At 46.4% G+C, this 24,052-nt stretch overlaps 1 protein-coding gene across 2 annotated transcripts in view; it reads right to left on the bottom strand.

Annotated features, from left to right (window-relative positions):
- GLP2R (glucagon like peptide 2 receptor) overlaps window positions 1–22,473 on the bottom strand; it is a 37,000-nt gene extending 14,527 nt beyond the window's left edge. For both annotated transcript variants that reach the window (XM_055090070.1, XM_055090071.1), the window contains exons 1-6: window positions 21,612–22,473; window positions 17,169–17,275; window positions 15,030–15,183; window positions 12,042–12,201; window positions 10,963–11,023; window positions 8,288–8,357 (exon numbers count right to left, since the gene is read on the bottom strand). In XM_055090070.1, coding sequence (XP_054946045.1) covers window positions 8,288–8,357; window positions 10,963–11,023; window positions 12,042–12,201; window positions 15,030–15,183; window positions 17,169–17,275; window positions 21,612–22,088 — 1,029 coding nt within the window. In that variant the 5' untranslated portion in view covers window positions 22,089–22,473. The remainder of the gene's footprint in view (window positions 1–8,287; window positions 8,358–10,962; window positions 11,024–12,041; window positions 12,202–15,029; window positions 15,184–17,168; window positions 17,276–21,611) is intronic.
- Between the last annotated feature and the right edge of the window lie 1,579 nt (window positions 22,474–24,052).

Here is a 24,052-nt window from a genome sequence, read left to right on the forward strand (position 1 = left end):
TCTCTTTCTGACTTACCTCACTCTGTATGACAGACTCTAGGTCCATCCACCTCATTACAGATAACTCAATTTCGTTCCTTTTTATGGCTGAGTAATATTCCATTGTATATATGTGCCACATCTTTATCCATGTATCTGTCGATGGACACTTAGGTTGCTTCCATGTCCTGGCTATTGTAAACAGGGCTGCAGTGAACATTGTGGTATATATATATATATATATATATATATATATATATATATTTTAAAATTTATTTATTTTATTTATTTATTTGTGGCAGCATTGGGTCTTCGTTCTGTGCATAGGCTTTCTCCAGTTGTGGCGAGTGGGGGCTACTCTTCATTGCGGTGCACGGGCTTCTCATTGCAGTGGCTTCTCTTGTTGCGGAGCATGGGCTGTAGGCGCACGGGCTTCAGTAGTTGTAGCACGTGGGCTCAGTAGTTGTGGCTCACAGGCTCTAGAGCGCAGGCTCAGTAGTTGTGGCACACGGGCTTAGTTGCCCCACGGCATGTGGGATCTTCCCAGCCCAGGGCTCGAACCCGTGTCCCTGCCAATCCCCTGCATTGGCAGGTGGATTCTTAACCACTCTGCCACCAGGGAAGCCCTCGTATCTTTTTTTTTTTTTTTTTTTTGCAGTATGCCGGCCTCTCACGTTGCGGAGCATAGGCTTCGGACGCACAGGCCCAGCGGCCATGGCTCACGGGCCCAGCTGCTCTGTGGCACGTGGGATCCTCCCGGACCGTGTCCCCTGCATTGGCAAGCAGATTCTTAACCACTGTGCCATTGGGGAAGCCCCCTCTTTGTGGTTTTGATTTGCATTTCTCTAATGATTAGTCACGTTGAGCATCTTTTCATGTGTTTGTTGGCAATCTGTATGTCTACTCTGGAGAAATGTCTATTTAGGTCTTCTGCCTATTTTTGGATTAGGTTGTTTTTTTGATATTGAGCCGCATGAGCTGCTTGTATATTTTGGAGATTAATCCTTTGTCAGTTGTTTCGTTTGCAAATATTTTCTCCCATTCTGAGGGTTGTCTTTTCATCTTGTTTATGGTTTCCTTTGCGGTGCAAAACTTTTCAGTTTCATTAGGTCCCATTTGTTTATTATTTTATTTCCATTACTCTAGGAGGTGGGTCAAAAAGGATCTTGCTGCGATTTATGTCATAGAGTGTTCTGCCTATGTTTTCCTCTAAGAGTTTTACAGCGTCTGGTCTTACATTTAGGTCTTTGATCCATTTTTAGTTTATTTTTGTGTATGGTGTTAGGAAGTGTTCTAGTTTCATTCTTTTACATGTAGCTGTCCAGTTTTCCCAGCACCACTTATTGAAGAGGCTATCTCTTCTCCATTGTATATTCTTGCCCCTTTTGTCAAAGATAAGGTACCATATGTGTGTGGGTTTATCTCTGGGCTTTCTATCCTGTACCACTGATGTATAGTTCTGTTTTTGTGCCAGTACCATACTGTCTTGATTACTTTAGCTTTGTAGCTTTCTGAAGTCAGGGAGCCTGATTCCTCCAGCTCTGTTTTTCTTTCTCAAGGTTGCTTTGGCTATGCAGAGTCTTTTGTGTTTCCATACAAATTGTAAAATTTTTTGTCCTAGTTCTGTGAAAAATGCCATTGATAATTTGATAGGGATTGCATTGAATCTGCAGATTGCTTTGGGCAGTATAGCCATTTTCACAATATTGATTCTTCCAATCCAAGAACATGGTATATCTCTCCATCTGTTTATATCATCTTTGCTTTCTTTCTTCTGTGTCTTATAGTTTTCTGCATACAGGTCTTTTGCCTCCTGAGGTAGGTTTATGCCTAGGTATTTTATTCTTTTTGTGGCAATGGTAAATGGGAGTGTTTCCTTAATTTCTCTTTCTACATTATTATTTTTAATTAACAGGTACTGAGTACTTACCATGCCAGGCACTGGGATAACTTTCCATACATTATTTTATTTAATCCTCACAACAACCCTCTGAGGAAGCCACACTATTTTAATGCCATGATACAATGAGAAAACAGAGGCACAGAGGAGACAAGTACTATTCCCAACCTTGCACAGCTAGTAAGTGGCTGAGCTGGTAATTAATTAAATTCAGATTTGTCTACTTACAACCCTCCCTTGACTTAAACAGAATCCCACACTGTAAAGAACTCCAGGTCTATTGGTGTTGAACTTGAGGACCTGTTGCTGCCACATAATTCACTGGAAAGCACATGTTCTCCACTCTCTAGATGACTTTCCACAACTGTCATGAACTGGGAAAATTCGACCCTTGATTATCAGCTTTGGTAGAAATTTTAAAATATGTCTGCTGATTCTTCGACACTTCTCCTTTCAAAAGGCAGAGCCTAATTCGCCTTTTCTCTCTGGGATGTGAACTAGGTTTAGTTATTTGCATCTAATGAAAAGAATATGGTAGAAGTGATGCTGTGAGTTCTGAGGCTAGAACCTGGCTTCCACCTGGTTCTCTCTCTCTCCCTCTCTCTCTGGGGAAAAGCAGCCACCATGTTGTGAGGACACCCAAGCAGCCCGTGGAGAGACCCATGTTGGGGGATTGAGTCCTCCGACCAACAACCAGCACCACTTGCCAGCATGTGTGTGAGCCCCTTGGAAGCTGATCTTCCAGCCCCAGGCTTCAAATGGCTGCAGCCCTGGCCAGCCTCTAGACAGCAACCTCATGAGAGATCATGGACAACTGGAAACACAGAACAGCAAGTGATCAAACGTAAGCAGGGCTTGGAGAATGAGAACGGGGTTTATGAGACGTGAGACTGGAGAGGGAGGGAGGGCCAGGTCCTGCAGAGCCTTTCATGGTCACACTAAGGAGTTTGGGTTTTCTTCTGAAAACAGGGATGATAGATTTCAAGCTGGCAAGTGACCTGATCAGATTTGCATTTCTGCATTTCAGAAAGATCATTTTAGCAGCAAGCGTGGAGACTAGATTGAATGAAGGCAAAGCCGGAGGAAGGGAGACCCACTGGGAGGCAGTTTCAGAGTTCCTGGGAAGGATGATGGAGAGGTGACGTAAAGAGCAGCCCTGGTGGTTCAGTGATGGAGAGGAGATGGATTAGAAATTATTAAGGAGTTTGAGTCAGATGACCTTTGTTACCGGCTGGATGGGAGATCAAAGGTGACCCCAAGGTTTCATGGTAGATCTCAATGTGTGGTAGTGTCACTCACCAAGAGAATGACTTCATGGAGAAGGAAAAGCACTGGGGGGAGGGGGGGATCTAGTAGTTTTGGACACAAGCGATGTCCCAAGGCAGTGAGATATTTATGTCTGGACCTCAGCAAGGAGGTCCCAGTCAGAGCATGGAGCCATTGGAGTTGGTGAGATTGCCCAGGGAGGCTGTGGAGATTGGGAGAAAAAGAGGGTTCTGAGAATTACCTTGTAATGAAGGGAAAGGTAGAGGAAGTGGAGACATCAAAGGAGACTGAGAAAGAGTAGCCAGGGCAGTCGAGTGAACCACAAGGAAGTGGCTTCCTGGAAGCTCACAATGGGTAGAATTTTAAAAAGGTTTAAACGCTACAATAATTTTAAGGCGAAATAAGACCACACTTAGCAACAGGGAGCTCACTTAAGAGAAGCTGCAGGAGACAGGAGACAGCAAGTGTGGACCACATTGAAGAGACTTGACTGCAAAAGGAAGCAGACCGATAGAACAGTAGTTGGCAAGGGCTGCGGAATGGAGATAATGTCTCTCAACTTAATTGTAGGGCTAATAGTGGTTTGGGGGTACAGTTGTTTTTAAAATTGAAAAGACTTAAAAATGCCTCTATGCAATGGAGAAAGAGCCCAAAGAGACGGTGGTTGGGTGACAGTTAATGGAGTAAAGTCTCTACAGACATTGAACCCGCACAATATTGACATCCTTGTCTTAAACCACAGATTGAAAGACCGAGCTGCAGAATCCAACACGTACCTGTTATTACTTGTCTTATTGGCCTCGGGAGAATCAATGCGCAAAGCTAAGAGGATAGAGTTTCAGGCAAGAGGCTATTCATCCAATCCACAAGCCAACGGGGATGATGGAGATCCCCAGCCAAAAATATTTAGTAACAGAACACTTAAATACAAACTAAGTGTAACCAAGTAATTTATCCCATTTAATGGGATATCTGTTTTTCATCACAAAGAGAAAACGTTGCGTCCTTGGCTTAGTGACTTGTTGAACTCAGGCGTTTTTCTTACAAAGCAAGCCTAACAGGGGAAGGGCACATATTTCATTAAATTAATTTCAACCAGGACTGTCTCCCAGGAAATGAAGGCTTGTGATGAGAAGCCCACTGTTCTTTGTGTCTCTTCCAGAGACCAGACAAGAGAAAATGGGCATCAACCACTGGGCCATGTGGAGGAAGCACTTCTTCACTGCCGTGGAATGAAACACCAGCCTGGTGGACCACAGAACCTCCATCCATCCAGGCGCCCCAGAAGACAGGGGTCGGCAATCACATTTGGATGGGGCTGTTCATGATCTGTGGACCAGCAGGAAAGGGGCTGAAGGAGGACATTTTTTTTTTTTTTTTTTTTTTTTTTTTGCAGCAAACAGAGGGTTTATTTGCAAGGCAGCCAAGCAAGGAGACAGGAGAACACATCTCAAATCCACCTCCCCAAGGCAAGAAGCTTGGGGTATTTATATAGGATAACCAATAAAGAAGCAGGGCGGTCTGAGGACCGGGGAGTGCGCAGAAAGGTGATTAGAAAAAGGTACAAAAATCTTCGTTCTGCGCAAGCGTCGGAAATTTTTAAGGAAGCCAGCCAACTCCTCTTGGATTCTGTGACCAGATGTGGGGCACTTAGGACCCCAAGCATATAAGGTTCCTTTTCAGGTCCTAGATGATACAGAATGCATATGATCAGATGTACCATGCTTGGTGACATTTCTTTGGCACCACGCCAGCTGCCGTGCTCATATCTGGGTCTACAAGTTGGCAGAGGTGGTTGCCAGCACAGTGGGGACTCAGAGGTAGGTCTCGTGTACCCCTAACTCCTCCATCTCCCCCCCAAGCCCTTCCTCCCCTGGCCCACTATGTAGACGAAAATGCCTATATTAGAGCTACTCCTTTGGGTTAAAACCCTCCATCCCCAAGAGCCCTGCTGAAGGGCTCATGCACTTAGCCTTAATAAAGGGTTCAGTCCGCAAGGAGGAAGAGCTCACCAGGCAGATGTAGGGCCATCAGGTGGGCATTCCAGGCAGAGAGGCAGCGTGTGCAAAGCCACAGGAGGCATGGACATCAGGATGGATTGGGGGAACCGTGCATTTCTCCATATAAATGGAGCACGGGCTGCTTTTGGTTGGATGGAATGACAATACGTATTGTACCATGTGAAGGAGTTCGGAACCACGCCCAAGGGCAGTAATGAGCCATTAAAAAGTCACACGTAGAAGAGAAACAGAGCCAAATGCATTGCCAGGGGCAGGAATGAGGAAGGGAGACCCAATAGGAGGCTTTTGCAAAGGTCTGCATGAGAAACCCCAAGGGGCTGAAGGAGAACAATGACAATGGATTGAGGAGAAGGAGAAAGCTTGGAGTGACCTTCAGAGGAAGAACTGACAAGACTTGAAGTCTGGCTGGAGGCTGTAGTGAGGCAGGAGATAGAAGCTAGGAGGGCGCCCAGGTTTCCGGCTTGGGTGCCTGGTAGATGGATGGTGGTGTCATTCACTGTGGGGTGAACAGGAGGAAGAGGGGGTGTGGATGGGAGGACAAGGAGCCACTGTGAGCTAAGGTGATTCTGGCCATTTCTGTGGAGCTGGCCACGACTGGAGTTGTAGAAGCAACAGCATGTGAAGGTCATTTCATCCAAGATGAAAAGACAGAGCACATTCTCTGGTCCTGGCAGGAGAAAAGGTGGCTCTAGGAACTAGGAAGCACCTGGAGAAACGAGCACACAGGTCAGCCAGCCATGGACAACCAAGCAGTGAGGTCCAGAGCAATTGTTCCAGCCCTGGCCACGGATTCGAATCACTGCCCAGGTACCACCTCCAGAACTTCGGATGAAATCCCCTGGGGTATGAGCCACCACGATGTTTCTAATGCACAGCCAGTTTTGAGAACCGCTGGTGTGTGGGCACAGAGCTTCACAAACATTACTGTGCACCCAGTGCCCAGGAATCCTGTGACAATGGAGATTCTGATTCTGCAGGTCCGGGGTGGGGCCTGGGAACCTGAATTCAGAACAAGCACTCCGGAGACCACACCTGAGCTTCTCCTTGGAATCCCTAAGCCACATCTGAGATCAATGAAACACAAATCTTGTGCAAGAAGAATTTTTCAAGATACCCAGGTGATCCCAAGAGCAACCAAGACGGAGAACCAGTGATGTAGCCTCTGGAAGACTGCACGCAGGGTAAGCACCAGGGATCCGGCTGGAGCGAGTCTGAACTCCATTCTAGGGAAGGCCATCCTACCTCATTCTGCCTGGTTCATGAGAACCTGCCAGTGGCCAGGAGTGTGGGTCGCAAGCATATACTGAGTAAGTTTCTGCAGAGCCTGCCGTATGCTTGGGCTGGCTGCCAGGATGGATGAAACACAGGGCTTATAGTGACAGCACACAGGCTTTAGACAAATACTTGCACTAAAACATTGCTGGGGTCATAGCAGAAGTTGGTACAGGATCTGGGAAGGACACAGAGGAGGGTGTGACCATCTCTACTTTGTGGGGTGGGTGTCCAGGCAGAGTGGCCAGGTGGATAAGATGACGGAGGGAGGCGGTTCCAACCTGAGGAGGGTCCAAAGCAAGGTACTAACGCGTGAAAAGCCCACAGTCCTCCAGGCATGGGGGCTGGAGGCAATAAGTATTTGGGGGCAGCTGCGCGATGCTGTGGTTACAAGTGCTGGTGTCACCCGATCAGACCGAGATCTGGCCCCCACTGACTAACTCTGTGACTTCAGACCAATCCTCAGCATCCTCACCAATAGAAGAAACATAATAGTAGCACCTACCTCGTGGGTTTGTTGGGAAGAGGAAATGAGTTAATATGCACAGAGCGCTTCGAAGAGTAGGTATGTAGGAGGCACTCAGTAAATGTCAGCCGGCTGCAGTGGAGGTGGCCAGCCAGGAGCTGAGGCTGGGACCGCAGCGGGGCAGTGTGGCTGGAGAGGAGAGGATGTGGGGAAGGGAGGGATGGGGTGGGTGAGGCAGGGCAGGAGGCCGCACTTGGAGTGGGCGTGGTCAGAGGTCATTTTGAGCATCCGCTCTCAGCTGCCTGTGGAAGGACCGGAGCGGACATCACCAGTAGCATCCAGGCCACCGCTCGGAGCATCTCCACACCCTCGGTTTTCCTGCCCTTTCTACGAACATCTTCCCCTCCCAGGCACACTCAGCACTCAGGTCTGGGAGGAGAGTGCCCGTCAATTATTGACAAATATTGACATTCTTCTCTAAAAAGAAGCCTTTTTGCTTTCACGAGACCACACATGCCAGGTTATTTCTCTAAAATGGCAAAAACGGAATGCCCGGCAACCCCTTGGAGGAGAGAGTGGGCGGTGCCTGGCTGGTGGGCGCCCAGGGCTGCTGGCCCTGCGTCCAGGCAGGAAGACCTCCCGCCTCCTCTGGGATCTTGCCCATCCTTCCGGCTGTCTGCTATCTCCCTGCCCCTCCCCCGAACTTCTTCGGCAGATGTCTTCCTCACCTGCTACCATCTCAAGGAGCTTTAGGACTCCGGCTTGAGCAGTCCCTCTGCACCCCCCAAATTCTGGGCCTTCTTCCGCAAGGTCTCCGAGTAGCATCATCTCCTGACTCGAACCCCCATCACAGCTTTGGGTTAATAGCGATCGCAAGCTTTCCTCCTCTAAAAGGCGCTTCCTTAGCCTCCCCTCCCTCCTGCTGATGGAGGTAAATCCAAGCCCATAGCTTTGCTGTCCCCGGGCTCGTCCATGACTGAAGGCACCTGCACCCCCAGGGTTTGTGCACACATCACAGCCGGCTGACATGAGGTCACTGAGCTGATTACGGGTTTCTCTACATAGTTCGAAAACCCAGAGAGAAGGAGGCTTATAGTGTAAGCCTGGATTAAGGTCCTGAACCAGAACAAGGAGAAGTGTCTTTTTGGGGGGTAGGGGGGATAATATGGCACACTTACTTCTGCCATGACATGACACCGAGGAGGAGTTTCTTACTTGCTTCTCATTCAACAGATCCTACTCACAGCTCAGCGTCTCCATCTCAAGGGATCTGGCCCACGTTCATTCTGAGCCAGAGAATCTGGTGGGCGGCAGGGGAGGGGACAGGGTCCTCCACAGCTGCTGAGCTCAGAGAGGAAAAAGGGGAGGTGGGACGGTCCTCACCGTTACACAGAGCAGCATGGGTCCTCGGATGATCCACCAGATATTCTTATTCCTGTTGGTTCCCCAGCATCTATGGCAAAGAGCGAGCAGTAAAAGAAGACTTACGTTTGAGGCAAGGCTGAAGGTAAAGGGCCTGTACCCTCGGAAGAAGGATGCCCACGCTCAAGGCTCACTTGGGAGGGGGGAGGGAGGGCCCAAATCCCTTCCTATCAGGTTGATACTGTGGACATTTTTTTTTTTTTTAACCAGGAAAGTGGTCTTCGTGCTAATAGCTTGGTGTGTATCCTTCCACATTTTTCTCCGTGTTCGTACAAACATGAATTCTTAATTCTACAGGCACACCTCATTTTACTGTGCTTCGCTTTACTGCACTTCGCAGATATTGCGTTTTTTACAAATTGAAGGTTTGTGCAACCCTGCGTCGGGCAAGTCTGTAGACACTGTCTTCCAACGGCGTTTGCTCACTTCGTGTCTCTGTGTCACATTTTGGTCATTCTTGCAATATTTTAAAGCTTTTCATTGTTATCATATTTGTTATGGCGATCTGTGATCAGTGATCTTTGACGCTACTATGGTAATTGTTTTGGGGTGCCATGATCTGTGCCCACATGAGATGGTGAACTTAATGAATGTGTGTGTTCTGACTGCTCCACCAACCGGCTGTTCCCCTATCTCTGTCCCTCTCCTCAGGCCTCCCGAATTCCCCGAGACACAGAAATATTGAAATTAGGCCAGTTAGTAACCCTACAAAGGCCTCCAAGTGTTCAAGTGAAAGGAAGAGTGACACGTCCCTCATTTTAAATCAAATGTTAGAAATGATTAAGCTTAGTGAGGAAGGCATGTCGAAAGCCGAGACTGGCTGAAAGCTAGGGTCGTTGCACCAAACAGTTCTTGAATATTTTTAGCTCACTGTTGGGAGCAACTGCTCAGAAAAAAAAAAAAAAAAAGATTCCTTTCAAAAATATGACGGCTCATTGACAATGCACTGGCGACCCAAGAGCTCTGATGGAGAGGTGCAATGAGATTAACGTTGTTTTCATGCCGCTAACACAACGTTCGTTCTGTAGCCCATGGATCAAGGAGTAATTGTTCCTTTCAAGTCTTACTATTTAACAAATACATTTTGTAAGGCTACGGCTGCTGTAGATGCTGACTCCTCTGATGGATCTGGGTAAAGTAAGTTGAAAACCTTCAGGAAAAGATTCACCATTCTAGACGCTATTAAGAATATTCATGATTCACGGGAAGAGGTCGAAAAGAAACGTTAACGGGAGAGTGGAAGAAGTTGATTGCAACCTTGATGGATGGCTTTGAGGGGTTCAAGACTTCAGTGGATGAACTAACTGCAAATGTGGTGGAAATAGCAAGAGAGCTAGAATTAGAAGTGGATCCTGAAGGCGTGACTGAATTGCTGCCCTCTCATCATAAAACTAAACCGATGAGGAGCTGCTTCTTATGGGTGAGCAAAGGAAGTGGTTTGTTGAGATGGAATCTACTCCTGGTGAAGATGTTGTGAAGGCTGTTGGAAAGGCAACAAAGGATTTAGGATATTTACATAAAATAAGTTGATAAAGCAGCAGCAGGGTTTGAAAGGATTGACTCCAATCTTGAAAGAAGTTCTTCTGTGGATAAGATGCTATCAAAGGGCGCGCATGCTACAGAGAAATCGTTCATAAAAGGAAAAATAGATGTGGCGAACGTCATCATGTTGTCTTACTTTAAGAAACTGCTGCAGACACTCCAACCTACAGCCACCGCCACTCTGATCAGTCAGCAGACGTCCAGACCTTCCACAGGCATAAAGATGATGACTCACTGAAGCCTCAGATGATGGTTAGCATTTTTTTTAGCAATAAAGTATTTTCAATCAAGATTTTTTTTCAGACATAATGTTCCCGCACACTTAATAGTATACAGTAGCCCACGGATCAAGGGGTCACTGCTACTTGCAAGTCTTACCATCTAACAAATAGTTAACAAATATTACGCAGGATATAGGGTAAACATAGCTTTCGTATGTACTGGGAAACCAAAACATTCTCGTGACTCGCTTTATCGAGATATTCACTTTATTGTGGGGGCCTGAAGAGAACCCACAATATCTCCAAGGTATGTCTGTGTAGGGGATTTTTGGTGGCAACTATCTGGAGGGGAAAAGGAATCACTGACACACATTATTCAGCGGCAAGCTTAACAACACGCTGTTGAGGTTTAGTCCCTAAAAGCCAAAAGGTGCAGAACTAACTTGTTTTTTCAGTAGTTTTATAATAGTCCACTCTATAGGTATGCCACAATTTGTTTGACGAGTCCCCTATTGATGGATGTTCAGGGTTTTTTTTGTTCGATTGGTTTTGCCCTCTTTCCCCCACTGTGAATGCAATAACCACTCTTGTACCTATATTTGTATATACCCAGGGTCACTGCTAACCTCAGCAGCCGATTTTTGTATTGATCTGTGCTAATTTTGTGCTTATTTGCATGTGTAACTAAATTAATAAGACTAATTTCTACAAGAAAGGTATTTGATTCTTGTATCTACATACTTAAGTATATCCTGGATGGCCAAAATGGAAGGGAGTGGATATTCTCTTTGGGAAAAGAGGATATTTCCTTATATTGGGGCCTATCTGGGAATGGCTAGCTCACGGAAACGTAAAAAGAGGTGAATTACCTACCCTGTGTTCTCCAGCTGAGCACGGGCGATGCTCCAGGGTGCAACAAAGAGCACCGGGAAAGCTGGGAGGAAACACGGAGACGGAGTCAAGGGCTGGCTGAACAAACTTGCCTACTGCCTACGCTACCCTGACGGGCCAAGCACATCTGGCTGAAACTTATAAAAACCCAAACAACATAGAACTGTGGACTGTGCGAGCTGGAGAGGCCTACAGTGGCGCACGGGGCCATTGATTGCCTGAGAAACCAGGAAGCAGAGAGGAGGACACGTTTGCCACATGTCACAGAGCAGCTCAGGGAAATCCAAAGACAATTATCAAACCTCCTGAATCACCGGCCAAAGTTATGCCCTCCGAATGCCTCAGCCTCGACTTCCCCAAGAGTTTGTGGCAACAGGGGTTCCAGACCTCATCTTGGAGACTTAGTTGGCACATGGACTGAATGTTTTGTGTCCCCCTCCAAATTCATATGTTGAAGCCCTAACCCCCAACGTGATGACATTTGGAGATGAGCCCTTTGGAGGTAATTGGGTTTAGATGAGGTGTGTGTAGGGGTGGTCATCGTGATAGGATTCGTGTCCATATAAGAGGAGACCAGAGAGCTCTCTTCCTCTCTCTTGCTCTCTCTCCCCCCGCCATGATGTGAGGCTACAGCAAGAAGGCAGCTGTCTGCAAGCCAGGAAGAGGACCTTCATCAGAACTCAAGCATCCTGGCACTGTGATCTCCCAGTTCCCAGCCTCCAGAAATAAACGTCTGTGTTTCAAGCCACAGAGACTATGGTCTTTTGTTACGGCAGCCCTAGTAGATGAATACAGTTGGGGACAGGGTAGGAGGAATGTCATCTGATTCTACCAAAACCTTCCCAAGTTTCGAATGTGTGCATTGGGTCTACAGCACTTATGTCTACATGCATGTACACTCACACACACACACCCCTCTTTTCAGAGTCTCTTGTGATTGAGGGGTTATCTGTCCCAGAAACCTCGCTCCAGTTGGTCCCTAACTCCAACCAAAAGCTCTACTGGGCTCCCACATTCTGATAGGTCCCGAGGAGAAGAGGCTGGGGGTTCAGGTCACTCACCCCAACCCACCAGCAGGTATCTGGGCCACAGCCGCCTTTCTGAAAGCACTATGGGCTCCAGGAGCGTGTGGAGGTAAAGGCCTTCAACCAGCAGCCATGAGTAATTGGCACCCACGAAGTAGTGCAGGAGAACCTGCGCCGAGCGGCAGGAAGTGGACACCTGCAGAGGACAGAGCACATGTGGGTGAGTCCACGCTCCCTCAGCATCTGGACCCCACCAGGGTGGAGAAGGGCCTCCACATGCACAGCCCCTCCCTCTGGACTCCCCTCTCTCCCAAACCCTTGCCGGCCATCTCAGAGAGGCTGGCAACAATATAAAAATATAGGGGCTTCATGTAGGTTTTAAAGCCCAGCTTCTTGACATCCTAGACATTTTTAGACAAAGACAAGGAGAATTCATCATCAGAAATTTCCAAAAAGAAAGCACTGAAAAAATTTTTTTTAAATTAAAAAAAGAAAGCACTGAAAGGTATGTCTTCTGATCTCAGTTCAATTAAGCAAGGTATCAATAATTTAAAAATCTTCACATTGGGCTTCCCTGGTGGCGCAGCGGTTGCGTGTCCGCCTGCCGATGCGGGGGAACCGGCTTCGCGCGCCGGTCTGGGAGGATCCCACATGCCGCGAAGTGGCTGGGCCCGTGAGCCATGGCCGCTGAGCCTGCGCGTCCGGAGCCTGTGGCCGCTGGGCCTGTGCGTCCGGAGCCTGCGCGTCTGGAGCCTGTGCTCCGCAACGGGAGAGGCCGCAGCGGAGGGAGGCCCGCATACCACAAAAAAAATAAATAAATAAAAAATAATAAATAATAAATAAATAAATAAACAAATAAATAAAAATCTTCATATCACTAGAAATGAGGACATAGACTTCTAAATAATTCATGAATCAAAGAAGAAATGATAATAGAAATTAGAAATTATTCCTAAACTGAATGTATGGAGAATACTGCATATCAAAACTTGGGGCATACAGCTAGGATGAATTTTACAACTAGAATGAAATTTACCAACTCAAGTGCATTTATTAAGAAAGAAAAAGGCTGAAAGTCACTTACCTTAAATATGTCAAAAATGTTAGAAAAAGAACAGCAAAATAAAGCCAAAGAAAGTACGTGGGGGGAAATAATAAAGATAATAGCAGCAATCAATGAAATAGAGGCCATAAAATAAAGAGAATCAACAATGCCAAAAGTTTGTTCTTTGAAAAGTCCAGTAAAATTGAGAAACTTTAGCAAGGATTATCAAGGGGGGAGAAAAGAGAGTGAGGGTACAAATAATGAATATCAGGAATGAAAAAAGGAATACCACGATAGATGTAACAGACCTTAAAAAGATCTTAAGGAAATATAAACAATATGCCAATAAATTTGAAAAGCTAGATGAAGTAGAAGAATTCCTAGAAAAACACATTACTACAGCTGACACCAGAAGAAATAGAAAATCTGAATGTAATAGTCCTAATTAATCCATAATTAAAAGCCTTGCAGTAAAGAAAACTCTGGGCCCAAATGGCTTCACTAGGGTAATCTATCAAACATTTAAGGAAGAAATAATACCCATCTTAAACAAATTCTTCCAGAGAAGTGAGAAAGAGATAATTTGTCTTGAGAAGTCAGCATAAACTTTATGCTGATAAAGGCAGTACCTGATAAATGCTGATAAAGGCAGTACCTGTTAAAACCTGATAAAGGCAGTACAAACATACCTCGTATATTGTACTTTGTCTTATTGGGCTGCTCAGATACTGTGTTTTTTACAAACTGAAGGTTTGTGGCAACCCCATGTTGTCAGATGATGGTTAGCATTTTTTAGCAATGACGTATTTTAAAATTAAGGTATGTACATTATTTTTTTAGACACAATGCTATGGCACACTTAACAGCCTATAGTATAGTGTATGCATAACTTTTTTTAAAACATCTTTATTGGAGTATAATTGCTTTACAATGGTGTGTTAGTTTCTCCTCTATAACAAAGTGAATCAGTTATACATATACATATGTTCCCATATCTCCTCCCTCTTGCGTCTCCCTCCCTCCCACCCTCCCTATCCCACCCCTCTAGGTGGTCACAAAGCACTGAGCTGATCTCCCTGTGCTATGCGGCTGCTTCCCACTAGCTATCTATTTTACATTTGGTAGTGTATATATGTCCATGCCACTCTCTCACTTTGTCCCAGCTTACCCTTCCCCCTCCCCATATCCTCAAGTCCATGCTCTAGTAGGTCTGTGTCTTTATTCCCTTCTTACCCCTAGGCTCTTCGTGACCTTTTTTTTTTTTTCTTAGATTCCATATATATGTGTTAGCATACGGTATTTGTTTTTCTCTTTCTGACTTACTTCACTCTGTACGACAGACTCTAGGTCCATCCACCTCACTACAAATATGCACTGGGAAACCAAAAAGTTCATGTGAGTTGCCTTATTGTGATATTTGCTTTACTATAGTGGTCCGGCACCAAACCACAGTATCTCCAAGGTATGCCTGTACAAGAAAAGAAAATTACTCCTGAATGTAGATGAGGAACTGCTAAACAAAACACAGTGTTAGCAAACAGTCCAGCAGGAGGGGAGAGAGATTACTATATCAGGACCTAGCTGGATTTCTTCCAGGAGGGCAAGGTAGTTTGAGCGGTTACCGCATTCATTATTAACAGGATAAAGGAAAAACTATCTCAACAGATGTAGACAAGCTTTACTGCCGTAAAGCTCAGTAATAATTTTAAAAGGTTGATCTGGTTCATTTCTTTTGTCTACAGGTGAAGAAATTTTCCACCCATTGGGTATAAAGCAGCCTCTCAGTGAAATTTTCCGCTCCTGATTTCCTTTACCTGCCCCATTCTCGGGAGGTTGAATTTTTTTTTAAGTTAGGTGATGCATCTCTAACCAGAGAGACTGACACCGCTTTACCTCTCTCTTCTCCTCCCCAGCCTCACCTTCTTGCAGTTCCCAGTATTGATCTACCAGGTCGAGGCCAACGGTAAGGAAGGACATACCTCTGACACGTAGGACATCCACTCTTTCTCACTGTCGGGCCTCTTAGAGTAAGAGTTGTAGAAGATGACGTCTTTCACCAGCACAGCCAGCGCTCTCAGGATGAAAGAGGCAAACAAGTTCATGTGGATATAGTTGCGTGTGCAGTGGAGTTTTCTGTGCAAGGAGAAAACCGAGTGTCTTCCCTCAGAAAAGAATGGCTCAGACCGACAGGTGTATGCCTGAAACCTGTGTATCTGCCGCTGAAGGGCACCGGTTCAGAGTGTAGTCTCCAGAGCTGGATAGCTGGCTTAAAGGATCCTTCCTCTCGGTGCCTCATTTTCCTCACGTGTAAGATGGAGAGAATAACAGCTATCGTCTGTAGAATACTCAACATGCCGGGCTATGTTCCAAGCTATTTGCTTGTGGGTACTTATGGGTATCCTTACTCCTTACAGCTCCCAACATTACAAACGGGGGAACCGAGGCAGAAAGCTTAAGTCCAAAGTCCCAGAGCAGTAAGTGGCAGAGCTGAGATTTAGACCCAGAAACTCTGAAGTCAATATATGGCTCTCCGAGACTCTACTCCCTGTAAGAACAAGGGCACTCACCACAGAGGGCTGCAGGAGGATTCAACCAGCTCATGGGTGAAACGTGCTCACACAGTACCTGGCACTTAAGTGCCTGGAAGATATCAGCTCTCATGACCTCCCTCACCCACCTGGAGCCTCCTGTGCCGGCTGATGTAAAACTGCATCCCCCGTGTCTCTAGCGAGAGGACACCTTTTCCATCGCTGTGCTCTCAGAGCCCTGCCTATGCCCCCGTGCAGCATATGTCCGTCCAGTCCTGCCTTGCTTTAGAGCTATTATTACTTTTTTAGTTTCCAAAAAGATTTGAGCTGGTCTTTGTGCTTTACTATTCATGCATCCTTCTCCCTAGACTGGGCCCAGAGGCAGAGACAAAATGGACACGTGGTCAACCCAGGCTCTGCTAAAGTTACTTCCTCCAGGGCCAGGCAGTTATTTTCTCCTGGCCTGGTTCTGGGACTTTGGGAAGGTGAGTGGAGGAGGTCACGGATAGCAGTGGGCACAGGCTGTGGAATCCTCTCCCATTGTTCAATAATTGTTCTGCCAGTGGGGTAAGCGGTCAGGACTCCGCTCTCTGCTCTGGGACCTCAAGAACATCATGGGATTGAGGGGTCAGGTGGGGCCAGCCCTGGGCCTCGCAGAGCCCAGGTGGGAGCTGCTCTGGAATTAGCATCCAGGTCTCCACATCTGCGTCGGATGCTCATTCTGCCACGTTACACTCCGTTATGTTCCTGGATGGACCAAGATCAGGAGACAGCCTTGGAGGGCTCCCTAGGGGGTCTATAAATATCTCACTTGGGTCGTTTCTAAAAACATGATTTAGTAAAATGCATCCAGGTTTTGGATTCTGAAGGACAGCAGAAGGGAGTGAAAATGCTCAGGCTCTGGACCGCCCGGTTGTGATCCTGGCTCCATCACTTGCCAGCCGTGCGATCGTGAGCTAGTCACGTCATCTCTCCATATTTCAGTTAACTCACTTATAAAATGGGGTAATAATAAGGCTAATCTCCTAGGATCGGAATTCATCTTAATTCTGATTAGAAAGAGACTTAAATGACTTGATGCATGTAATGTGCTTAGAACAGTGCCTGACACCAAGGAAGCACTCAATGATTGATGGCTAATTGGAGTCCGAGGGCCCTGGATTAAAACCCCGGCTTTCCCACTCATTAATTTGTTTTGGGGGAGTTTTTTAATCTCGTCCATAAAAATAAGGCATCTGGGAGAGTTGTGGTAAGAAGGGGCTGTGGTAGTAATGGGTGTAACTGGGAATTTAGACCAGGGCTGGGCAGAGGTCATCTAATCCAAAAGAGGCAAAAGCAGAGCTAAGAGTCCCAGATTCCAGTCCTAGCTGTGCTTTGCGACCTGGGGTGACTCAGTGTCTTTCTCTGGACCTCTGAGATCCCTTTCCTTTGCCTACAAAACGGGATGGATGGACTGGAGACTCTCTCGGATCCCTTCCAGCTCTGAGGAGCCATGAAATCATCCAGCCCAGTCTCCTGCCTTCTAAAGGGAGCCGACGAGCACATGCCTGGGTACCCGTCTGAACACGTGACAGCAGAAGTTCCACTCACCGAAGAAACAAGAGGAGGGTGAGAGCCAGGAAGAGGGAGACGATGGAGAGGGAGTACCCCACAGTGTACAACAGCTGCAAGGTCGACAGCAAGGCGCGGTGTTCCACCTGAGCGCAGAGAAAGAGCAGGTGTGACCGCCAAGCCAGGCAGCTATGGTGTCCAACCCCCTCTCCATGCCCCAAACCCTAGTAGACCTGTTGATACCACAGCTCTCTGGCACATCTCAGAGTTCGAGGAACCTTCATGAGTGAAGAGCCCACTGGGGGTCTCACCTCCATGGCTGGTTCCACTGACCAGGAGTGATGCACTGAGATTCACGATATCATAAGAGCACTGTGCCCAGGACAAGAGGACATCTTGGGAATGAGGACAGGTTCTTTGCCCCCAGGCGTGCTGTTCCTAGAGCATCGGGGTCCCTGTGCCTGGAAGACAGGGCCGGGTTTCCATCTGGATGTCTCCTTCCTAAAGTAACTTTTCATAGATGATCTCTTTAACAAAGACCCACTTAAACACTGGAATATTTTCCCTGAGTCCCAGGATACCGTGACTGCGAACAGAGGTTAGTTTACTGGCAATTCTGTTATTAAGTGTGATTTTCCAAAGGAAATCCCATCTTCTCATTCAATCCACTGTGCATATAGCCATCAAGATTATGTTTCTGAATAAATTTTTGCAGAAGAACCCACAGTAAATACGTATTACCTGCTAGGTTATGCCTAAACTTCTCTGCATAACTCTTTCATCAGCTTTGCTGAAGTATAATTGGGGTACAATAAGCTGCACATATTTAAAGTATAAACCTTGGTGTATTTGGACATGAATATATCTGTGATTTCATCACCACATTCAAGATCATGAACATTTCCATCACCTCCCGAAAGTTTCCTTGTGACCCTTCGTAATTCACCCCCTCTCACTATCCCTTGCCTTTAGAGGGTAGTTTGCATTTTCTAAAATGCTATATAAATGGAATCTTATAAGTATTCTATTTTTTATCAGGCTTATTTCCCTCAGAATAATTATTTAGAGATTCATCCATGTCATAGCATGTACCAATAGTTCATTCCTTGACTATTATCAAAAAGGCAACAAATAACAAGTGTTGGTGAGAATGTGGAGAAAAAGCAAGCCCTCCTACACTGTTGATGGGAATGCAAACTGGTGCAGCCACTACGGAAAACAGTATGGAGATTCCTTCCAAAAATTAAGACTAGAACTACCATTTGATCCAGCTATCCCACTTCTTGGTATTTATCCAAAGAATACAAAAACACTAATTCAAAAAGATATATACACTCTTATGTTCATTACAACAGCCAAGATATGGAAACACCCTAAGTGCCCAGCAACAGCTGAGTGGCTAAAGAAGAGATGGTAAATATATACAAGATAAAAAAGATGAAATCTTGCCATTTGCAAAAACATGGATGAGCCTTGAGGGTATTATGGTGAATGAAATAGTCAGACAGAGAAAGACAAACACTGTATGATTTCACTCATACGTGGAATATAAAAAAATGAACAAAAACAGAAAACAAAATAAACGATGGAACCAAACAAAAACAAACACGTATATACAGAGTAGTGGTTACCAGAGGGGGAGGGGCGGGGGGAGGGTGAAAAGAGTGAAGCAGATCAACTATATGGCAGTGGATGGAAAGTAAACTTTTGGTAGTGAGCACGCTGTAGGTATACAGAAGTAGCAATAGAATGTTGTCTACATGAAACTTAAATAATGTTGTAGACCAATATTACCTCAATAAAGAGTAAATCTAAAATTTTTTAAAATTTAAGAGCTTATTCCTTTTTTATTGCTGAGTAGTATTCCATTGTGAATACACCACAATTTATTTATGCACTCAACCCACTGATGGACATTCGGATTGTTTTCAGAGTTTGGCTCTCACATATAAAGTTGCTCTGAGAATTTCTGTACACGTTTTTATGTGGACATGGGTTCTCATTTCTCTCAGATAAATATCTAGAAATAGAATGATGCGGTAGCACGGTGTACGTTTTACCTTCTCAAGAAACTGCCAAAATGTTTTCTAAATAAGTTGTATCAATTTACATTCCCACCAGAGTGCCAGCTGCTTGAGGGTCTACTACCGTTTCCTACGATCAGTCTTTTAAATTTTAATCATCCTAATGGGTGTGTAATAGTATCTTATGGTGGCTTTATTTGCACGTCTCTAATGATTAATGATTTGAGAATCACTCCGTGGGCTTATTTGCCGTCTGTATATTTTGTTTAGTACAGTATCTGTTCAAATATTCGGCCGTCTTTTAAATTGGATTGTTGGTCTTAATTTTGAATTGTAAATCTTCTTTATATAGTCTAGATGTAAATCTGTCAGATACATGTTTTGCCAGTATTTTCTCTCATTTTGTGGCTTGCCTGTTTATTTTTTTAACAGTGTCTTTAAGACAGCATAAGTTTTTAATTTTGATAAAGTCCAATTTATCAACTTTTTCTTTTACAGTCGTTTCCTGTTATCTGCAGTATTGCTCTCTGTGGTTTCAGTTACCTGCTGTCAACCTTCGGTCCAAAAGTATTAATGGAAAATTTCAAAAATAAACAATTCATGAATTTTAAATTGTGCGCCATTCTGAGTAGCGTGGTGAAATCTCACACCGCCCCGCTCTGTCCTTCCTGAGCCATGAGATCACCCCTGTGTCCAGCATATCCTGCCCGTTCGTCACTTAGTACCCCTCTTGGTTATTAGCTAGACTGTTTTGGTACAGCAGTGCTTGTGTTCAAGTGACCCTTATTTTACTTAATAATGGCCCCAAAGAGTAGTGAGGCTGGCAATTCGGATGTGCCAAAGCGAAGCCACAAAGTGCTTCCTTTTAAGTGAAAAGATGAAAGTTCTCGACTTAATAAGGAAAGAAAAAAAAAATCATATGCTGAGGTTGCTAAGATCTGCAGTAAGAACCAATCTTCTATCTGTGAAATTTTAGAGAATCGTGCTAGTCTTGCTGTCACACTTTAAACTGCAAAAGTTAAGGCCACAGTACATGATGAGTGCACAGTGAAGATGGAAAAGACATAGTGTGTACAATTTTGAAAGACAGACAGACAGACAGACACACACACACACACACACACACACACTCTCCTTAAAAAAGCACCAGTTAACATGCATAAGGACCCCCAGTGAGTTGTCAGTTGGAAGAACATAACATATCTCGTTTGCCAAAACTCCAAAGGGCATAGATTTACTAACACTAGCCTTTTTAGGGCAAAAATTCAACCCGCTACTAGAAACACAGGTAAACATGGCCAGAAACTTTTTTTTTAAGTATTTGATTTCTTGGAAATATGGCCATTTGCAGAGAGGGGGAGGCAATGCCCGTGTCCTCACTGCTCTAAAGAGAGAAAACTTTACTTCCTGTCTTGGAAAGTGCAGTTTTCGCATCTTGTTTTGCTGTCCCTGTCGGCAGACCTCAGCCCAGAGCAAGCAGCAGGCATCTCACACCTGCTGGTGAATTTGTTGTCACCGCCTGTTTCCAGTCTCTACAGAGTCACCTGGGGAGCTTTCCCACCAGTACTGACACCTCGACCCCCAGCACACGCCCACGGACTCAGAATCCGTGAAACCATTCCTTCAATATTTACTAAGCGCCCACTGTAGGTAACGGCTTTTGTGCACCTTTAGCAGAACTAGGCCAGGGGGTGGCATGTATTCTGATATAACTCTGACTTTGTCATTGTTCTCAAGCAGCTTCATCCAGGAGGGAAGATAAGAAATGTATACAAAGTGCCCAGTTCACAGAGGCTGGGGCGCCTTCCCTGAGAGGTTCACATGCAATAAATACACTCTGCTGGGGATGGATGGGGAAGCAGAGGCACAGAGCAGTGAAGGGAGGGGTATACAGAGCTAGGGAGCAAAGACTCTGGACGTGAGTCGGGCTGCCAGGCCCTTGGCCTTGAGCTTGTACCCCGGCTGCTAGGTGTGTGTCCCTCAGGACACACTGTCTCCTGCCACCACCGAGTCTACATTCTAGGAGGGGGCAGATGCCAGAGAATGTCAGAGAGGGACAGGTGCTGTAAAGGCTGGGGGAGTGGTAGAAAGTGACCATGGAGACCGTTCTCCATGGGGTGGCCTGGGAAGACTTCAGCTGGAAGGAGGCATTGAGCTTGAAATGTGACTGATGGGAAGGAGAAGCCACAGAAGAGCTGAGGCAAGTGTTCCAGGCGGAAGGAACAGCAAGCACAGAGGCTGGGGCGCCTTCCCTGAGAGGTTCACACCTCATCCCAGCAGCAGAAGAGATTCTGTGGCTGCCATCCGGGTTGCTGTTTGGGGTGACGGAGGACCTTCCCAGGTGAGTCTGGGGCCGGCGCACTGGGGGCAGGCTCTTTGTGTGGCCCCTATTGCGGGGATCCCGGCAGAGGCTGGTTTGGGCCCCAGGGCCCGTCCTCACCGAGCGCAGCTGACTCACTTTTTGTCGGAAGCTGTGGTCCTCGGCGCATTCGGAGTTGTCCTGCCAAATATCTGTGGAGTTCGCCAGCGTCTGCCAAGTGCCCTGAGAAAGGCAGTATCTGTAGGCCCTTCCTGAGTTCTCTGAAAGTAAACACAGCTCTGGGGGAAAGGTCAGAACATGCAGCCCGCTCCCCGAGCACGTGGGAAGGCCCTCATCCTCACCGCAAAGCTGTGGAAAATCCCAGGGAAAAGGAATTTTCACCTCCCCTTCTGGGGGCTCATAGCATCCTTGCTGTTTATTTAGGATGGAAAGAAAAACACGGAAGCCTCTACATCTCATAACAAACCATGTTCCGTTAATGTCTGCTGTGTTTACCCAAAGTCCCCGGAGCTGGAACGGTCCCTGGTGACTCAGAGATGTGACAGCCCTCCAAGGTGTGGCCCAGCTGGGAGACGCAGACCTGGGGGCTTCCTGATGCCCAAGAGGCCGTGCCATGAAGAAGAGAGGGCGCTGGATCAAGCCAGCTCTGCCACCTATGAGCTCTGTGGCCCCGGGCAGGGCCTCACCCCTCTCTGTCCCTCAATTCCTGCTTCTGATGACAAGTCCTGACTATTCTACCTCCAATATTTTTCTTTACTCTTTCTTCTTCTTCCCAACCTCTTGCCTCTGCCTGTATCCACATCCTCATCCTCTCTTTTTCTGGACCACTGCAGGAGCTTCCAAACTCACCTCTCCGATCCCCCGCCATCCCTCAGTTCATCAACCACAGGTTACCAACGTCATCTCCCCAAACCACAAACCCTACGATGTCCTTTCTCATGCCTTAACACCTTCACTGGCTCCACAGACTCTTTCTCTACAGAGGGGAGTTTAAATAAAGTTTAAATAAAGCACAGTTTGCTTCGCGATCAGGCCCCAGCCTCGTGGTCAGTCTTCTGTGCCTATATATTCTCTCCCTTCTCATATTCTAATGCTCCTTCCTCTAAAATCTCATCCACAAGAACTCTGCTCCATCCTTTCTTCTCCAAGGTGCCACGTCCTCCTTTGACATCAGGCACCCCACTTGGATTCTAAAAATTTGATGCACACACAATGTTGAGGGAAAGAGTAACTTCCTACCTTTTGGGACTCACACTCCCTTGAGTACATTTCAGGAGCCCAGAACCCCAATTTTTTTTAAAAGGCCTTGAACTCAACTTCTTTGTAAGTTTGGATTTTTGATCACTTTTTCGCATAGAGTGGAATCGACCTGTGTTTTTAGCTCTTGGGAAGGCACAGGTAGACGGTAGAGCTGGGCGATGCTGATCCGTTCCATGTGCCCTCGAGGAGTCGCAGACTTTCGGGTCCTTAAAGCGCTGAAGGAATCCAAGGAGTGTGACCTTAGTGGGGTTCGGCCTCAGCTCCCACTTACGAAGCACCTACTGTGTGGTGGACCCAATGTGTGCCTTCCCATTCATGCCTCAAAATGCCCTTAAGAGTCGGCTGTTATTCACTTCACTTTACAAGGAAACCACAGCTTAGAGGGCTCTGGGAACTCTCCCAAAGTCTCAGAGTATAAAGCCCTCCCTTAGGGCTCCTGACTTCAGCAAGCTCTTTCCTCCCCACTGAACTGACCCCGCTGGTCCAGCAAACTCTCTAGTATCTTCCCTTCAGCTTCACATCCTCAGGCCTTCTGGGCTGATTCCCACTGAATTTCCCCAGCTCCATAGAATATGTCACTACTGCTCCCATCCAGAAATGCATCTTCCTTCGAAATTCTCTCTCTTTGCACTGGAGGCATCAAAATATTGAAACCAAATTTTAACGGATGTGATGATTTCTTGGGCTGAAATCAAGTACAAAATATCACCATCTTGCCTTCTCAGAAACCCATTCTCAGGAATTCCCTGGCGGTCCAGTGGTTAGGACTCCATGCTCTCACTGCCGAGGGCCTGGGTTTTGATCCCTGGTCGGGGAACTAAGATCCTGCAAGCCACGCGGTGTGGTCAAAAAAAAAAAAAAAAAAGAAAGAAAGAAACCCATTCTCATTTTGTTTGGCCTGGAACTTTGTAAACACTGATGTTCCTTGAGAATAGCGGCCCGTTCTTAGATTTGAATTCTTTCACTCGCCACCCGTCCAGAATCACACAACCAGGAGGCTGGGCTGCTGGGGCAGGTGGAGGTGGGTTCTAAGTAATGGTCACTTCAGGGCAAGCTAAGGGTGAAATTCCCCATCCAAGTCCCATGGGGCTGAAAAGCACCAATTCCTCCCAACGCTATCGCAAGGGTAGTCTTGACGGCCTTCCTCTCCATCTGAGAAGCAAGAACTGCATGGATGTGGGCCTCACAGTCTTGTTCCCCATCTCTTTCTCCTCTCCACGACGGTGATTACTCCTACTCTCACTGCAGCAAAGTCTGTGGTAGCCAGACTTGGACTCTCGGCTCTTCAAAGGAAAGAGGACTCTGATAGAAACGGAACC

This window comes from Physeter macrocephalus, chromosome 14 (genome assembly GCF_002837175.3).
Source record: "Physeter macrocephalus isolate SW-GA chromosome 14, ASM283717v5, whole genome shotgun sequence".
Classification (NCBI taxonomy): Eukaryota; Metazoa; Chordata; class Mammalia; order Artiodactyla; family Physeteridae; genus Physeter; species Physeter macrocephalus.